Below are 23791 nucleotides of genomic sequence, written 5' to 3' on the forward strand. Positions count from 1 at the left end.
CCCACCCACGCTGACTTTACCATCTTCAGCACAATCTATCTAAATATCAACTTAAAACATCATCGTCTGATTCTCCTCTCAATTTCCCTGTCTGTTCAATCCACCAGTCTCCAAAACTCAAAATCTTGGTCCCATTCTTTTTCACTATATCTGTTTACTTGCCAAGATTTGTTGACTTTTCCTTCAAGATGTTTAAACATTTACTTACCTGTTTATTTTTAACACCACACCCTCAGTGCAAGTCTGTCTGGGGTCTCCATCCTGCAAATCTCTTCCAGACTAACCTTTCATAACCACCACACTTACAGCATCAGTATCTTGCTCAAAAACCTACAGTGGCTTCCTGCTTCCTGTCTCAATTCTCTTTTCTGGTCTTTACAGCCTTCTATACCTTCATCTCAATCTTTCTGTAAAAATCTCCCTTTACTTGTCTGAAGGCCCCTCTGCCCAATATATCCTCAAATAAGAAGCTGGGCTGGTAGGGAGAAAAGAGAAAGAATCTCTCATTCAAATCTTTCTTAATCTTCAACTTTTATACAAGGTAAGTGTCATTTCCATGAAGTCTTCCCTAAACTTCAGAAATCATTTGCTGACCTCAAATTCCTCTGAACTCCTTGTAATGCTTCACTTAGTTTGACGAATTCAACAAATTGAAGGCTATGTTAAAACTAGATAATGATAGCTACCAATGGAGGACCTATTATATACCAGGCACTATACTAGTTTCTCTATGTATCTTTTTTTTTGGGTATTATTTCATCTATCTCTCATGACAATCTTGTAAAACCATATTTTCCTTATTTTAGAGGTGAAGACAAAAATGAAAACAAGTTGAATACTTTGCCCTAGGTTAATGAGCTAGTAAACAGCCATTTCAACAGGCAGGATTTCAACCTAGGTTTGCTAGACTCTAAAAAAATCACTCTCTAACCTGTGGTTTAAAATTCAGACCTTAAAATTACTGTGCATATAAAATAACATATGTAACATATGTAAATGAATGACTCAAAAGCACCTCCCACCCAACATAACAAAACTGAACATATAATTTCCTGGCTTGGTTCTGTCAGGCAAGTCAGAAGGTAGGTATCAATCTTAAATATTCCTCTCTCTCACACCTCATATTTATTTATTTATTTATTTTTTTTTTTTTTAATTTTTTTTTTTTTGAGACGGAGTCTCGCTGTGTCGCCCAGGCTGGAGTGCAGTGGCCGGATCTCAGCTCACTGCAAGCTCTGCCTCCCGGGTTTTTACGCCATTCTCCTGCCTCAGCCTCCCGAGTAGCCGGGACTACAGGCGCCCGCCACCGCGCCCGGCTAGTTTTTTGTATTTTTTAGTAGAGACGGGGTTTCACCGTGTTAGCCAGGATGGTCTCGAACTCCTGACCTCGTGATCCACCCGTCTCGGCCTCCCAAAGTGCTGGGATTACAGGCTTGAGCCACCGCGCCCGGCCTTAAATATTCCTCTCTCTCACACCTCATATTTAATCAATAATAAACTTCTATCCATTTTGCCTCCTAATGTTTTTTCAAGTCCGTTCAGATCTCTTTACTTCCATTACTACCAATCTAGGCCAAGCCATCTGTGGAATTACTTGATTAATGTTCCTCTCCCCTACTAATCTGGAAGTTCAATGAGGGCAGGACCTAAGTCTTTTTTGTTCACCGTTACAGTCAGTTTTTGTCTAATGCCCAGCATAGAAGAAGTGTTCTATAAATGGCAGCTATTATTATTTTGGTTTATTTGCTACTGTTCTGTATATAAGTTTGTCTTTCTAATGAGACTGCAAACGTCTTGAGGGGCTGTTTCTTGTACTGCTTCTGTATTATCCTAAGGTTAAGTCAGTGAATGTTAAGCACAGGTTATGTACTATCATAATCAGAGTATGAGCATAGAATTTTTTAGCCCGGTAGAGATTTAGAAATTAACTAGGCCAATTCCCTCATTCAACAAATAAAGAATCTGAAGAAAGCTACAACTTCCCAAGGTCATACTGTTAGTGGCAAAATTTAGAGTGAAAGACTGGTGTTCTCACTGCCTGAGACGTCGAAGTTCCTTCCTTCTACTACAATCAGATCTAGTCTTTACAGGTCTCTGCTTGAGAAGGGCTTTAAGCCTTTATCACTGCCAATCAAATTTTGCTCAAAGAAGGCAGTTTGAACTAATGTGGAATCCAACTGGCTTTAAATGAGAAATAAGTAAAGTAGGCTGTAAAGTACCTTATTTTTTTCCCCTAATTTTACAACTTTCCTAGGTTATAATTAGTCTTCTTCTCCAGCAAATTGAGCATATAGAATACTCAATGCGAGCAATGCAACATAAACATATTTGAAAGAAAAATCTAAATAAGCACCAATCTACAGATTTTACAGAAATAAACTGATGAAATTAATATGTAATGACTATGGAAACAATTTCCATTATAATTTTCCCATTTCAATCTCTGTACACTGGACAAATAAAATCAGTGAATAATATAGCATCTTTAAAAAGTATGCTCTAATCTATAAACAACGACAATGTATCAATCCCAACAAAAAATAAACAAAACTAATATATTTTAAATTAAGTTTGTTCATTCAAATAAAAAAGCAAAAACTGTAATCTACCATACTTCTTTCTGGATAAATAGCGCCAGTGCTTTCCTGCAGTTAACAGACTGCTCAGTTAAGAGTATTCTTCATTTTTCGTCTTACTAAAGTCAACTAATCACTTTTAGGGAACAATTAAATGTGTGATTAATAAGAAGGGCACTGGTTCACTGTAATCACTAGGATAGCCAATACACAGAAGGCTCAGTAAAAGCCTACTTATGGCCGAGCGTGGTGGCTCACGCCTGTAATCCCAGGAGTTTGGGAGGCCGAGGTGAGTGGATCACTTGAGGTCAGCAGTTCGAGACTGGCCTGGTCAACATGGTAAAACCCTGTCTCCACTAAAAATACAAAAATTAGCTGGGCATGGTGGTGGGCACCTGTAATCCCAGCTACTCGGGAGGCTGAGGCAGGAGAATCGCTTGAACCCGGGAGGTGGATGTTGTAGTGAGCCGAGATGGCACCACCGCACTCCAGCCTGGGCGATAAGAGCAAAACTCCATCTCAAAAAAATAATTAAAGTAAAAAAACCTACTTATTATATGCTAGGTGTTAAAGTGTTATACAGGTTAAAGAGAGAAATAAATCAAAATCATAACTAATTACAAAATAAGGCAGAAATGATTAATGCCGGCCGGGCGCAGTGGCTCACGTCTGTAATCCCAGCACTTTGGGAGGCTGAGGCGGGTGGATCACAAGGTCAGGAGATCGAGACCATCCTGGCTAAAACGGTGAAACCCCGTCTCTACTAAAAATACAAAAAATTAGCCGGGCGCGGTGGCGGGCGCCTGTGGTCCCAGCTACTCGGGAGGCTGAGGCAGGAGAATGGCGTCGGCCCGGGAGGCGGAGCTTGCAGTGAGCCGAGATCGCGCCACTGCACTCCAGCCTGGGCGACAGATCGAGACTCCGTCTCAAAAAAAAAAAAAAAAAAAGAAATGATTAATGCCAGAAGAGAGAAGATAACAGGATTAAAGAGTCCACAAATGCAAAGCACATCACTTTCTAACGCAGTGGATTGCAAAGGGCAGAACTTACCTTTAATGGACTTGACATCTGAGGTCTTCTCTTGTTCTTTGCCTTTCACTAGAATATAAAAAGATAATTATGACCAATTTTGCAGTCAGAGATCCACTCAATAATATTGTAAAAATTAGACCAGCTTTATTCTAAGATGAGTATTCAAAGTTCTACAACAATGGACAGCCTTGGAGGACAGCACAGGAGGGCAGTTGTCAGCAAAAGCTTCTCTAAGGAAGTGACCTTGAAGCAGCATCCAGTCAAAAGAGTTGAACCTGCTGGAGAAACAATGTAGTCACGGGCTCTACCACTTTTTTTTTTTTTTTTTTTTTTGAGACGGAGTCTGGCTCTGTCACCCAGGCTGGAGTGCAGTGGCGCGATCTCGGCTCACTGCAAGCTCCGCCTCCCGGGTTTACGCCATTCTCCTGCCTCAGCCTCCCGAGTAGTTGGGACCACAGGCGCCCGCCACCTCGCCCGGCTAGTTTTTTGTATTTTTTAGTAGAGACGGGGTTTCACCGTGTTAGCCAGGATGGTCTCAATCTCCTGACCTCGTGATCCGCCCGTCTCGGCCTCCCAAAGTGCTGGGATTACAGGCTTGACAGAGTCTGGCTCTGCCGCCCAGGCTGGAGTGCAGTGGCCAGATCTCAGCTCACTGCACGCTCCGCCTCCCGGGTTCACGCCATTCTCCTGCCTCAGCCTCCCGAGTAGTTGGGACTACAGGCGCCCGCCACCGCGCCCGGCTAGTTTTTTGTATTTTTTTAGCAGAGACGGGGTTTCACCGTGTTAGCCAGGATGGTCTCGATCTCCTGACCTCGTGATCCGCCCGTCTCGGCCTCCCAAAGTGCTGGGATTACAGGCTTGAGCCACAGCGCCCGGCCGGGCTCTACCACTTATAAGCCACGTGATCTTGGACAAGTTACTTTACTTCTCTGGGTCTTAATTTTCTTGATTTATAAAATTAGGTCAATAATAAAAACTACCTTAGAGGGTTATTGATGAAAAAAAAAAAAATACCTGTAAGGGGCTTAGAAGGGTGACTAGCACAGTAAATTTAGGACAAATGTTAACCAATATTATTACCAAGCGTCATCCAGAGTACTAGCTACTAGAAGCATAGTGAAGAAAGTTCTCTGGTAGTGTATCACATATTACTTCTTATTCTTCCCATAGCATCAAGTAAAAACATCCTAAACCTCTAACACTCAAAGTATAATAATTTGTCTGGGCCAGGCAGGGTGGCTCACGCCTGTAATCCCAGCACTTTGGGAGGCCAAGGCGGTGGATCACCTGAGGTCAGTAGTTCAAGATCAGCCTGGCCAACATGGTGAAACACCATCTCTACTACAAATACAAAAAAATGAGCTGGGCGTGGTGGCGGGCACCTGTAAGCCCAGCTACTTGGGAGGCTGAGGCAGAGAACTGCTTGAACCCGGGAGGCGGAGGTTGCAGTGCGCCAAGATCACGCCACTGTACTCCAGCCTGAGTGACAAAGGGAGGCTCCATCTAAAAAAAAAAAAGATAAAAAAAATTTGTCTGTAAAATAATCATATAATTGCTTCTTTATTACATAAAACAGTAAAAATTCTGCTGTAGGCCGGGCGCAGTGGCTCAAGCCTGTAATCCCAGCACTTTGGGAGGCCGAGACGGGCGGATCACGAGGTCAGGAGATCGAGACCATCCTGGCTAACACGGTGAAACCCCGTCTCTACTAAGAAATACAAAAAACTAGCTGGGCGAGGTGGCAGGCGCCTGTAGTCCCAGCTACTCTGGAGGCTGAGGCCGGAGAATGGCGTGAACCCGGGAGGCAGAGCTTGCAGTGAGCTGAGATCCGGCCACTGCACTCCAGCCTGGGCTACAGAGCGAGACTCCGTCTCAAAAAAAAAAAAAAAAAAAAAAAAAAATTCTGCTGTAGATAAGCTAATATGACATCCAAGATAAGAAGGTGCCCAGCAGCTTAAGCCAAGTGTGAATTCTATTATAGGATCTGACATAAGACTATTTTAAACCCCCTTCTTTTTTTTTTTTTTAACATTAAACTTTAAAAAATCTTACTAGGAAAAGGTTATCAAAATAAGAAATGCCAAAACGTGCCCATCTCTTTATTTGTGCTCTTAAACACTGAAAGGTGAAAGGCTAGTAGCAGGAAATAACTCGCCCCCAGAGTATCTGGTTGAAGTCGATACATCAACTGTTGAGTGCTTAGTATGTGCCAGACACGCTCCCAGCTCAGAAAAGGCAGTGATTTTGCCTTCAAAAAGTCTACATTCAAGTGTGTGGAGACTAACATGAAAAAAATAAATAAGATCGTTGCAGGTACTCATCACTGCTATCAGGAAGACAACATTTAAAAATGTTGTAGGGTGACTGGTGTTTGCAGCCCTCTCAGCAGCATCTGCCCATGGACTACATCACTCACTTGAAACATTAACGTGTCTTGGCTTCCTTGACTCCTCTCTTCTGCATATACATCTGTATTCCCTGGCTGTTTCTACCCATTCTTAAGGCTTACAATACCATAGATATGCTGTTACTCCTAAATTTGTATCTCCATCCTAAATCTTTTATCTCAAATTCATATAGCTAACCACCTACCTGCCATCTTCCATAATTCCACTTGTCTAAAAGGGAACATGTCATCTTCTCCCAAAACTGTTCCTACCTCAGTCTTCATCTTCCCTCATGAATGACACTGTCATCCACCCACTACTCAGACCAAAATTCTGGAAGTCATCCTTAACATGGTCTGTTTATTACCTTCCACATACAAACTATGACCAACTGATTCCACTGCTAAAATAAACCGCCACGGTTCCACTTTTACCACCCTAAAAACATTCTCCTACTAACAATCAGATCTCCTATGTTATACTTCTAACATACACACAACTCAACAATCAAATATCAGCATTTTGCTTCATTTCCTTCTGTCCCCCTAAGTATTATACATAGAGTTCCCATGAATCACCACCTGACCCTTCCTTTCCCAGATATAAATACTATACTAAATTAGATATTTTCTGACTGGGAGCGGTGGCTCACGCCTGTAATCCCAGGACTTTGGGAGGCCAAGGCGGGTGGCTTACTTGAGGTCAGGAGTTCAAGACCAGCCTTGCCAACATGGTGAAACCCCATCTCTACTGAAAACACAAAAATTAGCAGGGTGTGGTGGCCGGTATCTGTAGTCCCAGTTACTTAGAAGGCTAAGGCGGGAGAATCACTTGAACCCAGGAGACGGAGATTGCGGTGAGCTGAGATTACACCACTGTACCCCAGCCTGGGCGACAGAGCAAGACTCTGTCTTAAAAAATAAATAAATAAATTAGATGTTTTCCTTCCATGTCTGTTTTTTGACTATGACTGCATCCAAATACTTTTTTTAATTTTTATTTTTTTGAGACAGGGTCTTGCTCTGTTGTCCAGGCTAGAGTGCAGAGGCCTCATAATACTTGAACTCCTGGGCTCAAGTGATTCTCTCATGCCACCATGCCTAATTATCCTTTCTGTTGTTGAGATGGGGTTTTGCTATCTTGCCCAGGCTAGTCTTGTACTCCTGGGCTCAAGTGATCCTCCTGCCTCAGCCTCCCAAAGTGCTGGGATTACAGGTATGAGCCATCACACCCAGCCAAATGTATATATATTTTTTAATAGCATTATTCTGCACATCTTTAAAAATTACATGAATGGCTAAGCACAGTGGCTCACGCCTGTAATCCTAGCACTTTGGGAGGCCGAGTTGTGTGGATCACTTGAGGTCAGGAGTTCAAGACCAGCCTGGCCAACACGGTGAAACCCCGTGTCTACTAAAAATATAAAAATGAGCTGGGCATGGTAGCGCATGCCCGTAACCCCAACTACTCGGGAGGCTGAGGCAGGAGAATCACTTTAACCCAGGAAGTGGAGGTTGCAGTTAAGTGACATCACACCACTGCACTCCACCCTGGGGCGACAGAGTAAGACTCTGTCTCAAAAAAAAAAAAAAAAATTAATTACACAAATGGCATTCCATACATATCTGACCTGTATTCATTCAATAATCTGACATGACTATTGATGCAGTTCTAGTTCATTCATGCAGCTCTAGTTTATTCATTTTAGCTACTTAATTCTTTTATAAATATACCTTTATTTACTCATTTTCCTGTTAGTGAACATTTACTTTATTTCCTAATTTTCACTTAAATATTCAACTGATGAACATTCTAGTACACGTGTTCCTATGCACATAAGCAAGAATTTCTCTAGAATAAATCTCTAGAAACAGAATTGCTAGGTAACAAATTATGTGCATTTTTTTTTGGCCAGGAGCGTTGGATCACACCTGTAATCCCAGCACTTTGGGAAGCAGCTCATCTGAGGTCAGGAGTTCGAGACCAGCCTGGCCAACATGGCAAAACCCTGTCTCTACTAAAAATAAAAAAATTAGATGGGCGTGGTGGCACACGCCTGTAATCGCAGCTACTCAGGAAGCTGAGGCAGGAGAATTGCTTGAGCCCAGGAGGCAGAGGTTGTAGTGAGCTGAGATCATGCCACTGCATTTCAGCCTGGGCGACAGAGACTCTGTTTCAAAAAAATAAATAAAAAACAAATTATGTGCATTTTAAATGAAAGTGCCTGTACCAGTTCCATGCACTCAGATAGCCATGCTTCATAGTCTCATCCTTGGTATTTTTAATTTGCCAACTTATTAGTTTTGAAATGGCATTTGATGTTTTAAATTCATTTCCTTGTTTCCTCTGAGGTTAAAACATCCTTTCATGTTTATTGGTCATTTTGGTTTCCTCTTTTATAACTGCCTCTTCATGTCCTTTGTCTTTTACTTATTACTTATAGAAACTGTAGAAATTCCATACATGTCCTGGATGCAAATCTTCTCTTCTGTAAGTATCTTAGGTGTATTTTATTGTGTGAAAGTTTTAGGTTTTTTGTTTTGTTTTGTTTTTTGAGACGGAGTCTTGCTCTGTCGCTTAGGCTGGAGTGTAGTGGCGCAATCTCAGCTCACTGCAAGCTTCACCTCCTGGGTTCACGCCATTCTCCTGCCTCAGCCTCCCGAGTAGCTGGGACTACAGGCACCCACCACCATACCCAGCTAATTTTTTGTATTTTTAGTACAGACAGGGTTTCACCATGTTAGCCAGGATGGTCTCGATCTCTTGACCTCATGATCCTCCCACCTCGGCCTCCCAAAGTACTGGGATTACAGGCGTGAGCCACCGTGCCCGGTGAAAATTTTAAGTTTTAATGTAGTCAAATTTACACAACATATTTTCCTGTGTCTTATGTTAAACAATATCCCTTCCTATCCCGAGATCAGGATTTTTCCCCCTACCTGTTCTTCTATACGATTTTAAGTTTTGTTTTTTTAACATTCTGGGCTCCTATCTACCTGGAATTTGTTTCTGTATCAGGGATTGGCAAACTACAGCCCATGGGCCAAATCCAACCCACTACCTTTTGTTTTGTTTTGCTTTAAGATTCCATCACCCTGGCTGGAGTGCAGTGGCGCTATCTTGGCTCACTGCAACCTCTGCCTTCTGGGTTCAAGTGATTCTTGTGTCTCATCCTCCAGAGTAGCTAGAATTATAGACACGCACCACCACGCCCAGCTAAGTTTTGTATTTTTAGTAGAGACGGGGTTTCACCATGTTGGCCAGGCTGGTCTCAAACTCCTGACCCCAAGTGATCCATCCGCCTCAGCCTCCCAAAGTGCTGGCCATGCCTAAACTGGCCCACTACAGGTTTTTGGAAGTAAAGTTTTATTGTAGCACAGCCATGCCCATTTGTTTACATATTATCTATGGCTTCAAGGATAGAGGAGTGTGACAGAAACCATATGGTCTGGAAAGCCTAAAATATTTACTATTTGGCCTTTAACAGAAAAAGTCTATTGATCTGATATGTATGAGAGGAGGCAGGAAATTATTTTTTGCCAGATGATGGATAATTGGCATCATTTACAGATCAGTCTATCTTTTCCCAACTAGGAACTCTTTTTATATCCGAAATTCCCATATATACCTGGGTCTGTTTCTGTGCATTTGTTTTGAACATATACCATAAGTATCAAGAATGGAATGGAAACCAAGTGGAAGCCTATAGCAAAATAATGCTGCCTCCTCAATCTTTATAAAACCAGCTCCCTCTTGACATTTAAGCTCAGATTTGAATGTCATCTCCTTAGAGGACATCTTTAACCACTCAATCTTAACAGAGATGACTGCTTAGACCAGGGTGTTAATTGTCACAGATGGTGAGAAGTGGTAGGATTTAGATATGTGTGAGGTAGACCTAACAGATTTGCTGATGGATAAGATACAGAGTAGGAGGAAAGAAGAGGTTCAAGGATGTACTAAAGTTTTGGGCTGAGCAATTAAAAATCCAAAAATGCAGCCACGAGCGGTGGCTCACGCCTGTAACCCCAGCACTTTGGGAGGCCGAGGCGGGTGGATCACCTCAGGTCAGGAGTACAAAACCAGCCTGACCAACATGGTGAAACCCTGTCTCCAAAAATTAGCTGGTCTTGGTGGCGCATGCCTGTAATTCCAGCTACTTGGGAGGCTGAGGCAGGAGAATCACTTGAACCCAGGAGGCGGAGGTTGCAGTGAGCCAAGATCCGCCACTGCATTCCAGCCTGAACAATAAGAGCGAAACTCCATCACAAAAAAAAGAAAAAAAAAAAAAAGCCAAAAATACTACTTACTGAGAAAAACTGATGAGCGGGTTTAAAAGGACTAAATCTGGCATAAAATTTTAGATAGCGTAAGTTGAAGGTATCTACTGGATTAAGCTTGTCCAACCTGCAGCCTATGGGCCTCATGTGGCCCAGGACGGCTTTGAATGAGCCCAACATTCGTAAACTTTCTTCAAACATTATGAGTTTTGCAATTTTTTTTTTTAAGCTCATCAGCTATTGTTAGCATTAGTGTATTTTATGTGTGGCTCAAGACAATTCTTCTTCCAATGTGGCCTAGGAAGCCAAAATAATGGACACCTCTGTATTAGTCAGGTAGAGATATAAAGTGAACCTAAAGTTGGATATACCAATCTGGATTCAGGGGCAAGGATCCAAGGTAGCGATGTCAATTTGGGACTCAACGCATTGGTGGTATTTAAAGTCTGAATCGAATCCCTAACAGAACATCTCCAGCTTCTACTCTTACCACATCCAGTCTCCAAAAAGCTTCTAAAATGATTTTTTTTTTTTCTTTGAGACAGGATCTCACTGTATTGCAGTGGTGGGATCACAGCTTACTGCAGCCTCAAACTCCTGGGCTCAAGTGATGTTTCTGCTTCAGCATCCTGAATAGCTCACAATGCCCAGCTATTTATTTTTTCCTTTTATAGAGATGAAGTCTCTCTATGTTGTACAGGTTGATCTCGAACTGGCCTGAGGTGATCCTCCTGTCTCAGCCTCCCAAAGCACTTGATTACAGGCATGAGCCACCGTGCCCTAAAATGATCTTTTTAAGATATAAGTTCAGATCACTCCTCTTTCAAAATTTTAAATTAACGTTCTCTCTGTATTTTGTTTGACACAGGGTCCCACTTTGTCATCCAGGCTGGAGTGTAGTGACTCAAATATGGCTCACTGTAGCTTCCACCTCCTAGGCTCAAGTGATCCTTCTGCCTCAGCCCCCTGAGTAGCTGGGACCACAGGTGAGCACCATCACACCCAGCAAATTTTTTGTTTTGTACAGGTCTCACCTTGCTCAGGTTGGTCTTGAACTCCTGGGTTCAAGCTATACTTCCGCCTCAGCCTCCTAAAGTACTGGGATTACAGATATGAACCCACCATGTTTGGCATCTCGGCATTAGGAATAAAACCTAACCATGGCCTGTAAAGCTCTCAATCACCTGACACTTGCCTACATCTATGCCCCAGTCACAGTGGCCTTCTTTCCTCTCTTGAAGGGCACCATGCTCTTTCTTGCCTCCTGACCTTTGAACATGCTATTCCCTGGCCTCTCTAGTTACCTCCTACTGATCCTTCAGCTCTAAGCTTCAAGGTCACCTGCTGAGTCCTCTCTCTAACATCTAACCAAAATGTGTTTCTCCTCTTAATCTTTCAAAACACTTTACTCAATTTGTTAAGTATACACCTATACACACACACTTACATGGAGCGGGTGGGAGAAAAGAGGAAGAGATTTGTTTGCTTATTTATTATCTGTCTACCCCAGGAGACAATAAACTCCATGGGTGCAGGGACATTGTCTGGTTCACTACCCAATCGTCAGGACCTAGCACAGTGCCTGGCAGACTGTGGACACTCAAAAGATATTCGTTAAGATATTCATTGAATAGAGACAACAGTCTCTTGTGCAATATGCAGTTTGCCTCATTATTCTTAGAATGCTTTTCCCCCCTTAATAAAACAAAAGGTAACCACTGCAATGCCAACAAATTAGAGACCTATTAAGTATACCCCTGCCTTACCAATAAAGATTCCTCCTCCTATTTTACCTGTTTCATTCATTCAGCACTTTCATTCATTCATCACCTAGCATCAGTTACCAAAACCGTGTACCTACTTAAGAAGTATTTAATGTCATTCAGAGTTCAATGGGCCTTTGGGAATCATCTAATTCTCAGCTGATAGAAGGCAGAAAAGTAGGTTAACTGGTCTGTCCCCCGTTACAGTTAGTAGCAGAGCTGTCATATGAATCCAAGGTCCTGATTTTTGTTTAGTGCTTTTTCCAAAACCCATTTCTGGCCAGCCGCGGTGGGAGGCTCACTTGAAGTCAGGGGTTCAAGACCAGCCTGACCAACATGGTAAAACCCCGTTTTCACTAAAAATACAAAAATTAGCCAGGCATGGTGGGGCATGGGTAATCCCAGCTACTTGGGAGGCTGAGGCAGGAGAATCGATTGAACCTGGGAGGTGGAGGTTGCAGTGAGCCGAGATCGAGATCGCGCTATTGCACTCCAGCCCGGGCGACAAGAGCGAAACTCCGTCTCAAAACAAAAAAAGAAAACAAAACTCATTATTGTTTGGTACTGTTTTTTTTTTTTTTTTAGACGGAGTTTAGCCCTTTTTGCCCAGGCTGGAGTGCAACGGTGCAATCTCGGCTCACCGCAACGTCCGCCTCCCAGGTTCAAGCAATTCTCCTGCCTCAGCCTCGAGTAGCTGGGATTACAGGCATGCGCCACCACTCTGGCTAATTTTGTATTTTTAGTAGAGACGGGGTTTCCCCATGTTGGTCAGGCTGGTCTTGAACTCTGACCTCAGGTGATCCACCCACCTCGGCCTCCCAAAGTGCTGGGATTACAGGCGTGAGCCACCGCGCCCGGCCTCTGTCTGGTACATTTTATCTGAAGCAACAGGAATTGACAGGAAATATCGCTGCTGTCCACAGATCCACACTTGCTCACTTCGGATATGTATTTTTAATGAAGTACAACAACCTTACCCAAAATCAAAACCAAGCTGCTTCTACGTAAATATTGGGCAGGTAATACAACTGAAAATCAAAAATGTAAGTAGTTCGTTTATAAAGTTAGGCTTCCAGTAGCTAGTAAACTTGCAAAGTCATCAAAAGTAGTGGTCTTCCTCTTGGGGAACTTTAGCAGTAAGTAATTTTATTTTAGTAACAGCAGTAACTACCCCTCCCCCCAAGAGGAAATTGTAAGACAGCACTGGGTGAAGAAAACAATTTTTTCACGTGTTGCTTTTAGACATAAAATCCTCACTATTTGGAAAATTCAGACTTCCATAATAAGGTTCTAAAGAGATTTCCTTGATCTTGATCCACGGTCCTCAAAGAAACACAAAAAAACTAACCACCACCTAAGAACTGTTCTTAACCAAACAAGCAGGAACTTCTGTGGGCTTTAGCAATCGCTTCTGAACCAGCGCGACAATTCTCCTCTGACCTCGCGCAAGAAGACCACCTTCTCCCTCCCAGAAGAGTCTCGGAGCACAGCAAGGCACTCAGGGGGCATCTGCGCCGAGGCCGAAGCTCGCTGAAGGCCTTGCTGCCGCCCTGGAGAAAGCCCTCGCAGGCCCACCTGCCCCACCGCCGCCCCTGAGGCCCGGCCTGACTCCCCGCCGGCGCCCCCTCAGCTACCTTTCCGCCGGAAGAAGGACATGGCGGGGCCCGGGTCGGGGCGGAGGGTGCGGGGGGACTGGCGCGGGGAGGGCCCGGCTCCCCTCATTCAGCAACCGGCCCGGACTTCCGGGTCCAGAGGGCCCGCCGTACTAGCGCGAAAAGGGACCCTTCTTCCGGGAGTGGGCCCCACCGCCTCCTCGGGATGCCCAGGCAGCTCCAGCCGCCATATTATCAACAAGCCGCCCGCCCGGAGTTCCGGTCCTTCCCCGCGCTAGGCTTCACGGGAGGTCAAGCGCCGGCCCCGCCCCTTTCCCCCACCGCCTCCCGCGGGTGCAGGGGCGCACGCCCGCATCGCCCGCGTGATCCGCGCGTGCGACCCGCGCCTGTTTCCCGGGCCCTGGGTGCCTGGAGCAAGCCACCGTTCCTGCAGCTGTTTTGTGGCGTCTGCCGCCGGCCCCCGATGGAGCGCTGCAGACCCAGTCTCTGCAAAACTAACCTCCGTGGAGCGGGAGCCCTCCCTGCAGCTGGGACGGGGCGGGCCTTAGGTCCCCGGCTTCCGGCCCCTGGGCACCCTTCAAATTGTGCCCTTCTAAAAGGCAGGGCTAAGCCTGCCACGCTCCGGCTCGACCTCTCCTGCTCCTCCGTTTGAGGTTTGCTCACAGGCGCTGGCCGACACGAGCAGCTTCACCCTGCACCCCAGCCCCTGCTTCCCCAGGAGAGCAGCCCACCACGGCCTGCGGGTTCGAGGCGATGCAGAACCCTGATAAGGAAAGGGCACAACCTGCTGCATGGGAACCAGCAGCTCCCTCGGTCATTCGCGAAGGAAAAGGGGAAGCGGGCTTATTTCGGAGTGCAATCCCTGCGAATGCTCAACTTTGTAAGGAACTGAAACATAAAACCTCACCAGTATTTAAAAGCAAGCTCCAGTGAATCATCCTTGCTCAAATGCCATTTTCCTGTGAATCTTCTGACCCTTCCTCTACTCCCAAAGCAAAATGAATCAAGCCTCCCTGTCTTTGGTGCTTCTTACACCCCGCGAGTGTGCTCAGCGGCTGAGGTTGTAACTGCTCCCTGGGGTTGGGGTTGGGGAGGGCAGGAAGGTAATAGTAACTCAATAAATGTTCGCTGGGGTTTTTTTTTTTTTTTTTTTTTTTTTTTTTGAGACGGAGTCTCGCTCTGTCACCCAGGCTGGAGTGCAGTGGCCGGATCTCAGCTCACTGCAAGCTCCGCCTCCCGGGTTCACGCCATTCTCCGGCCTCAGCCTCCCAAGTAGCTGGGACTACAGGCGCCCGCCACCTCGCCCGGCTAGTTTTTTTTGTATTTCTTAATAGAGACGGGGTTTCGCCGTGTTAGCCAGGATGGTCTCGATCTCCTGACCTCGTGATCCGCCCGTCTCGGCCTTGAGCCACCGCAAGCGGCCCGCTGGGGTTTTTTAACCAATGAATTTTATCATGTGACGGATGGGAAAACAGGCCCAGAAGAGACAACTAGCCCAAGATGGTTCAGAATGTTAGAAATACCAAAATTGTTAGAAATAGATAATCAGTGCCGTGAAGAAAAGTCAGCACGGAGACAAAAGATCTCTCAGCAAGGCAATCGTTAGTTTCTGCAGAAAGTGTGGTCAATTGCAGATGGGACAATGTCGAGAGCACACCTGAACAACGGAAAAGCAGACATATTTATCCCTTACACATTTGGGTCGTCCTCACTGCTGTGTCCTGCATCCATTGGCTGGAGCGGGACCTCACACTCTTAAACTGATACCCTGTTTGCTAATAGCGTAAAACTTTCCTAAATAGGTAAGTGCAAGGAAAAACGAAGAAAGAAAGGAAGTTGCTTACCGAAAGGTTTAAGGAAGCAATAACATTTCCAAATAAGGAAGGGGGATAGGCTGTGAGCTGGAATGTGCCTATGAGCATGTCCAACAGTTACGTAGGATAGGGCTTAACAAAGAGTTATTAGCACAAAGCAAGGAGGTTTGAAGAAAGTCTTTAAGAGAAACTATTACTTATTACACTTATGATGTAGTCTTTAACAAGAAGGGGAACTTTGAAGAGGAAACTTTATATTCTACAAGAATGTCCAAGTTTAAGACTATAACTAGAGGCCGGGTGCGGTGGCTCAAGCCTGTAATCCCAGCACTTTGGGAGGCCGAGATGGGCAGATCACGAGGTCAGGAGATCAAGACCATCCTGGCTAACACGGTGAAACCCCGTCTCTACTAAAAAAAATACAAAGAACTAGCTGGGCCAGGTGGTGGGTGCCTGTAGTCCCAGCTACTCAGGAGGCTGAGGCAGGAGAATGGCGTGAACCCGGGAGGCGGAGCTTGCAGTGAGCTGAGATCCGGCCACTGCACTCCAGCCTGGGTGACAGAGCGAGACTCCGTCTCAAAAAAAAAAAAAAAAAAAAAAAAAAAAAAAGACTATAACTAGAACCCGAAAAAGGCAAATCCCTTAACCTGCTCTAATATGGTCTTTTCACTATATTATTAGAGCAGGTTAAAAGATTTGCTGGCCGGGCGCGGTGGCTCAAGCCTGTAATCCCAGCACTTTGGGAGGCCGAGACGGGCGGATCACGAGGTCAGGAGATCGAGACCATCCTGGCTAACACAGTGAAACCCCGTCTCTACTAAAAAATACAAAAAACTAGCCGGGCGAGGTGGCGGGCGCCTGTAGTCCCAGCTACTCGGGAGGCTGAGGCAGGAGAATGGCTTAAACCCGGGAGGCGGAGCTTGCAGTGAGCCGAGATCCGGCCACTGCGCTCCAGCCTGGGCGACAGAGCAAGACTCTGTCACAAAAAAAAAAAAAAAAAAAAAAAAAAAAAAAAAGATTTGCTTATTTCATTTCTGGCCAGGCGCGGTGGCTCATGCCTGTAATCCCAACACTTTGAGAGGCCGAGGCGGTCAGATCACCTGAGGTTAGGAGTTAGACCAGCCTGGCCAAGATGGCGAAACCCCATCTCTACTAAAAATACAAAAATTAGCGGGGCGTGTGGCGCGCCTATAGTCCCAGCTAATCAGGAGGCTGAGGCAGGAGAATCTCGTACACGGGAGGTAGAGGTCACAGTGAGCCGAGATCGCGCCACTGCACTCCAGCCTGGGCGAGAGGAAGAGCCTCAAAAAAAAAAAAAAAAAAGATTCGCCTATTTCGTTTCGGAGCATGGCATGTTTGCAAGTGCACGAAAGATAACCAAAACTGACATGGAAAATTTACTATGCGCCAGTACTGTGCTAAACCCTCCAGATGAGTAATAGTCCTTGGAGTCAGTCCTGGTATCTGGAAAACTAGGCACTGAAAAATAAAGTCAACTGCTCAAGGTCACACACTAGGGATGAAGCCTAGATTTCAAGGTCAAGCCTCTCTCCAGGTAAGGAGAGTGCGTCCAGGCGCACTGGACGGAAGCAGCGCTGGCTACGGCTCCGGACGTCCGGAGTGAGCTGGCGCCGAACGGACGCGGTCTGGCCGCTTCCTGCTGGCCTTGGCGGGGCCTGCACCGGGAGTCTGAGCGGCGCCCCACCCAGGGATCCGAGATGCCCTCGGAAGCCAGTCTGTGTTCTGGGCGGACCACACCCCGCTGTCTGTAGCCAATAAAACTCTGGATCCTGCATCCTACCCCCACCAAAGGGAGATTGGCCTAAGCCAAGGACCCGGGCGCGGTCTAGGTGGGATTTTTCTGCAGGCTGAGGGGCACGTGACTGTCTACCAGGGGCCCAAGTACAGGGCGTCAGCAAGAAAGCGCAGCGCCTTTCTCTCGTTCCCTTCCAGCGTGCAGAACCTCGCAGGGCCTATTTTGTATGTGTTGTGTGATTAATCGGATGGGACGGGAGGGACGCAGGGGAAGGGAGAGTGCGAGAAATCCCCTGAATGTCTTTGGCACGGGGGCAGATCCGACAGAGTTGGAGGCGGAGGACTCTTAAATTCCTCTTAATCTCCTCTAACCCTTTCTCATTCTCTCCTGCTAAGCAGTCAATGCAGAAGCAGTGCCTCATCTCCACTTCCAGTGTGATTTGCTGCCTTTGAGCCCCGCCCACCAGAAATTCCCCGACAGCCGCATACACCTCAGTCATGATAATGGCCGTCCTTCTTTATGGAGTACTTATTATGCGCCTTCCTTGTGTTAAGTGCTTTACAATTACTAGCTCACTTAATCCATAATTCCTGCCATTCCCCGAAAACAGACCCTGTGAGATCACATCACAACCCCCAATTTACAGATGTGGCCCTGAGGCTTAGGGTAACTTATGCAGGATCATGAGGCTGATAAGAGGTAGAGACAGGATTTTAATCGCTGTCAATCAGACTCCAAAGCCATTTGCTTATACCACTTTCTCCTATCTGTCCACCCACCCATTCATCCAGTGTCCCAAAAAGGGGTATCTGTCGGGCAGGTATATGGGGATGAATGATATCTGGCAGTACAGATTCTTCGGGTACCTACTGAATCATCACCCATTAAAATGTTTATATGCTTAGGGAAGCTTGCTGCTAAGAGTATTGTCATTTAATCTTTTGAAATTTGATGATCCACATATGAGTAAAGTTAAAAGAATAATTTAAAAATAATAACAATATTACATTAGCCTAAATACGCAGTTGTGGCAAGTTAATACCTTGCATTATATTTCTGAATAAACTTGATACAGTCATTTTAGTTTACATGTAAGATAAAATTAATTTTTATCAGAAGGAGTTCCTTTAATTGTGCTCCTAATTTTTGGGAATCGTTACAGTATATATATATATATTTTTTTTTAGACGGAGTTTTGCTCTTGTTGCCCAGGCTGGAGTGCAATGGCGCGATCTCGGCTCACCGCAACCTCTGCCTCCCGGGTTCAAGCGAATCTCCTGCCACAGCCTTCCGAGGAGTTGGGATTACAGGCATGCATCACCATGCCCAGCTAATTTTGTGTTTTTAGTAAAGATGGGGTTTCACCATGTTAGTCAGGCTGGTCTTGAACTCCTGACCTCAGGTGATCCGCCCACCTCAGCCTCCCAAAGGGCTGGGATTACAGGCGTGAGCCACCGCGCCTGGCCTCCTCACAGTCTTTTTATACCAGTTGTATTAATTACAACAAACCAGTGAGGTAAAATCAGTAAGTTAATTATCACAAATCCAGTGAATGATTTAATCTAACATTGTTTAAAAATCAATGAATAGTATTCTACAACAAATATTCCAACAAATACAGTTTATCAAACATTCATAACCTTTTTTTTGAGACAGATTCTAATCTCACTCTGTTGCCCAGGCCAGATTGCAGTGGTGGGATCTCGGCTCACTGCAACCTCCACCTCCTGGGTTCAAGCAATTCTTCTGCCTCAGCCTCCTGAGTAGCTGGGGCTACAGATGTGGGCCACCATGCCTAGCTAATTTTTGTATTTTTAGTAGAGACAAGGTTTCACCATATTGGCGAGGCTGGTCTTGAACTCCTGACCTCAGGTGATCCACCTGCCTAGGCCTCTCAAGGTGTTGGGATTACAGGCGTGAGTCACCGCACCCGGCCCTGGTTTTCATTTTAATCAAATCAATTGTACCAAAAGGGGAGAAGAGAGAATTTAGCAAGGAAGTATTTGAAAAGCTACTGGCTGACAATTTTCCTGTGGTGATAACAGAAACCAACACACTAATTCAAGAATCACTATGAACTGCAAGCAAAAGAAATACAAGGAAATCTGCACACAGATTATTAATAACAAAACTTCGGCCGGGCGCGGTGGCTCACGCCTGTAATCCCAGCACTTTGGGAGGCCGAGACGGGTGGATCACAAGGTCAGGAGATCGAGACCATCCTGGCTAACACTGTGAAACCCCGTCTCTACTAAAAATGCAAAAAATTAGCCGGGCGAGGCGGCGGGCGCCTGTAGTCCCAGCTACTCGGGAGGCTGAGGCAGGAGAATGGCGTGAACCCGGGAGGCGGAGCTTGCAGTGAGCCGAGATCGCGCCACTGCACTCCAGCCTGGGCGACTAAGCGAGACTCTGTCTCAAAAAAAAAAAAAAAAAAACAAAAAAAAAAAAAACAAAAAAAAAACTTCAGGAAATAAAAATGAAGAAAAAGTATTAAAAATTGCTAGGGGTAGGGGAAGTAGATTTCATTCAAAGGAGTGCCACTTGGCTGGGTGCGGTGGTTCATGCCTGTAATCCCGGCATGGATTGGGAGGCCGGGGTGGGCGAATCACCTGAGGTCAGGAGTTCAAGACCAGCCTGTCCAACATGGTGAAACCCTGTCTCTGCCAAAAATACAAAAATTAGCCAGATGTGATGGTACACACCTGTGATCCCAGCTACTTGGGAGGCTGAGGCAGAATTGCTTGAACCTGGGAGACGGAGGTTGCACTGAGCTGAGATCGCGTCACTGCACACCAGCCTAGATGACAGAGTGAGACTCCATCTAAAAAAAGGAGTGCCAAGTAAATAGCTGATTTTTTTAACAGTTACAATGGATGCCAGGAGATTGATATTAAATCTTCAATATGCTATAAAAAGTAACTACTGGCTGGGCATGGCCCAGCACTTTGGAAGGCCAAGGTGGGTGGATTGCTAGAGCTCAGGAGTTAGAGACCAGCCTGGGCAACCTGGTGAAGCCCCATCTCTACAATAAGTAGAAAAAATTAGTTGAGCATGGTGGCATGCATCTGTAGTCCCAGCTACTGGGGAGGCTGAGGTGGGAGGATCACCTGAGCCCTGGGAGGTCAAGGCTGCAGTGAACCAAGATCACGTTACTGCACTCCAGCATAGGCAACAGAGTGAGACCCTGTCTCAAAATAATAACAATAATGATAATAACTATCAACCTACAATTCTGTACCCATCAAAAATATATTTCGAAGATGACACTAAATAAGATTTTCAGACAAAAACAGAAAAAATTGGCCGGGCATGGTGGCTCATGTCTGTAATCCCAATACTTTGGGAGGCCAAGGTGTGTGGATCACCTGAGGTCAGGAGTTCGAGACCAGCCTGGCCAACATAGTGAAACCCCGTCTCTACTAAAAATAGAAAAATTAGCCAGATGTGGTGGTGGGTGCCTGTAATCTTAGCTACTCAGGAGGCTGAGGCAGGAGCATTGCTGGAATCCGGGAGGTAGGAGGTTGCAGTGAGGCGAGATTGCGCCATTGCACTCCAGCCTGAACCAACAACAGCGAGACTCAGTCTCAAAAAAAAAAAAAAAAAAAAAAGTCACCAGCAGACCTCACTAAAGAATATTCTGTTTTGGCCAGGTGCGGTGGCTCATGCTTGTAATCCCAGCACTTTGGGAGGCTGAGGTGGTCAGATCACTTGAGGCCAGGAGTTTAAGACCAACCTGGCCAACATGGTGAAAACTGGTCTCTACCAAAAAATTACAAAAGTTAGCTGGGCGTGGTGGTGCGTGCCTGTAATCCCAGCTACATGGGAGACTGAGGCAGGAGTTCGCTTGAACCAGGGAGGCAGAGGTTGAAGTGAGCTGAGCTTGCGCCACTGCACTTCAGCCTGGGCCACAGAGTGAGACTCTGTCTCAAAAAAAAAAAAAAAATATATATATATATATATATATATATTTGATAGCACAACAGAGTGACTCTAGTCAATAAAAAATTAATTGTACATTTAAAATAACTTAAAGAGTGTAATTGGATTGTTTGTACCCCATTCTCCATGAAGTGCTTATTTCACATTGCATGCCTGTATCAAAACACCTCATGTACTCCATAAATACATATACCTACTATATACCCACAAAAATAACAAAATTAAAAATAAATAAAAAATAAAATTAAGTATGTACAAAGTTAAAAAAAAAAAGATCCTAAAGGATTTACTTCAAGCAGAATAAAGTACATGAGATAGAAAGTCTTTGATGCAAGGCACTAGAAAGAAGAAAGTAAGTGGTATGTGGATAAATGTGAATAAACATTGAGTGTAAGCAGTAATGATAAAGGTGTGAAAGTTAATCAACTACAAAGTTAGAGGGCATGGTCCACACATGAGCACCCTTACTTCTGACACCAGTTGCAAGTTCAGGGGTCCCCAAGGCTATCCTTAGGTTGGATAATTTGCTAGAAGTGCTCACAAAACTCATTGAAAGCTGTTATATTCACAGTTATAATTTACTACAGCTCAAGGATACACTTTAAGAATCAGCCAAGGGGGCTGGGCGCGGTGAGTCACACATGTATTCCCAGCACTTTGGGAGATTGAGGTGGGCAGATCATGAGGTCAGGAGATCGTGACCTTCCTGGCTAACATGATGAAACCCCGTCTCTACTAAAAATACAAAAATTAGCCAGGTGTGGTGCTATGCGACTGTAGTCTCAGCTACTCGGGAGGCTGAGACAGGTAAATCTCTTGAACTGGGGAGGTGGAGGTTGCAGTGAGCCGAGATCGTTCCACTGCACTCCAGCCTGGGTGACAGAGTGAGATTCCATCTCATAATAATAATAATAATCAGCCAAGGAAAAAGTGTTCAGGGCAAAGCCCAGGGAGGTACCAAATGAGAATATCCAGTTGTCCTCTCCCTGTGGAGTCAGGATGGGGTTAGTTTCCCAGTATAGAGCATTGCCAACCAGGAAAGCTTACCCAAGCCCTTGTGTCCAAAGTCTTTTTTTTTTGAGATGGAGTCTTGCTCTGTCACCCAGGCTGGAGGGCAGTGGTGTGATTTTGGCTCACTGCAAGCTCCGCCTCCTGGGTTCACGCCATTCTCCTGCCTCAGCCTCCCAAATAGCTGCGACTGTGGGAGCCCGCCACCATGCCCAGCTAATTTTTTGTATTTTTAGTAGAGATGAGGTTTCACCGTGTTAGGCAAGATGGTCTCAATCTCCTGACCTCCTGATCCGCCCACCTCGGCCTCCCAAAGTGCTGGGATTACAGGCGTGAGCTACCATGCCTGACCTGTCCAAAGTCTTTATTGGGATTCCATCATGTAAGCTGGGTTGACTGCCCGTGTGGTTGATTCCAGTCTTTAGCCACTCAGGAGGTCACACTGATGCCACCTGACCCAAAGCCCCCAGCCTAGATCACATTGTTGCTATCAAGGCCCCCAGTCAAAACAAAAATACTTTTATCAGGAATGCTATTTCAAGAGTTTAAAGAGATTACCTCCCAGTAGCTGGGGACAAAGGCCAGACCCCTCTCTGGGCAAGGTTAAGTTATTTTCTACACAAACATCTAGCAGGTTTAAAAATGTCACCAGTGTGGCAGGCCACTGAATCTTGGTAGAGTTTACATCTCACCTTCTGGCATGTATGTGTCTTGCTTGTGTTTCTGGAACACTTGCCATTTCTTGCTTACAATCGGCATGATGTCATCAATATAGTGTCTCAGTGTGATGTTCTGCAGAATGTCCAGACAATCAAGCATTCTTTTTTTTTGAGATGGAGTCTTGCTCTGCCACCCAGGCTGGAGTGCAGTGGCGTGATCTTGGCTCACTGCAACCTCTGCCTCCTGGGTTCAAGCAATTCTCCTGCCTCAGTCTCCTGAGTAGCTGGGATTACAGGTGCCCAACACCACGCCCAGCTAATTTTTCTATTTTTAGTAGAGATGGGGTTTCACTATGTTGGTCAGGCTGGTCTCAAACTCTGACTCCAGTTGATCCACCCCCTCTTGGCCTCCCAAAGTGCTGGGATTACAGGCGTAAGCCACCGCACTCGGCATTTATTTATTTATTTATTTTTGAGACAGTCTCACTCTGTCGCCCAGGTTAGAGTGCCGTAGTGGTGTGGCATGATCTTGGGTCACTGCAATGCCTCCTGGATTCAAGCTATTCTCCTGCCTCAGCCTCCCAAGTACCTGGGATTACAGGCATGCGCCACCATGCCTGGCTAATTTTTTTTGTATTATTAGTAGAGGTTTCACCATGTTGGCCAGGCTGGTCTTGAACTCCCGACCTCAAATGATCTGTCCGCCTTGGCCTCCCAAAGTGCTGGGATTACAGGTGTGAGCCACTATGCCTGGCCGATCAACGATTCTTTAGACTTGCACTGTCCAAAATTTTGGTGAATACTAAATAGCCACATGTTGCTATTCAGTATTTTTAATGTGGCTAATCAAACAAAGATGTGCTGTGAGTGTAAAATATACTTTCTATTTCCATGCACTCTAACCTGACAGCTTTCTACTGCAAATACCTGTGACTCTGTCTGTGCTCTTTTTTTTTTTTTTTTT

The 23791-nt window shown here is 45.4% G+C and overlaps 1 protein-coding gene across 3 annotated transcripts in view; it reads right to left on the reverse strand.

Moving 5' to 3' along the window:
• The window catches only part of LOC105493355 (A-kinase anchoring protein 10), a 90572-nt gene extending 67630 nt beyond the window's left edge, over positions 1-22942 (reverse strand). The window contains exons 1-2 of one of the 3 annotated variants that reach the window (XM_071082509.1): positions 22861-22942; positions 3627-3674 (exon numbers count right to left, since the gene is read on the reverse strand). In XM_071082509.1, the coding sequence (XP_070938610.1) occupies positions 3627-3674; positions 22861-22927 (115 nt within the window). In that variant the 5' untranslated portion in view covers positions 22928-22942. Of the gene's footprint in view, positions 1-3626; positions 3675-13672; positions 13911-22860 lie in introns of those variants that run through there. The other 2 variants (XM_071082508.1, XM_071082510.1) reach the window with 2 other exon arrangements.
• Between the last annotated feature and the right edge of the window lie 849 nt (positions 22943-23791).

The sequence above is a fragment of the Macaca nemestrina genome, chromosome 17, assembly GCF_043159975.1.
Source record: "Macaca nemestrina isolate mMacNem1 chromosome 17, mMacNem.hap1, whole genome shotgun sequence".
In the NCBI taxonomy this organism is placed as follows: domain Eukaryota; kingdom Metazoa; phylum Chordata; class Mammalia; order Primates; family Cercopithecidae; genus Macaca; species Macaca nemestrina.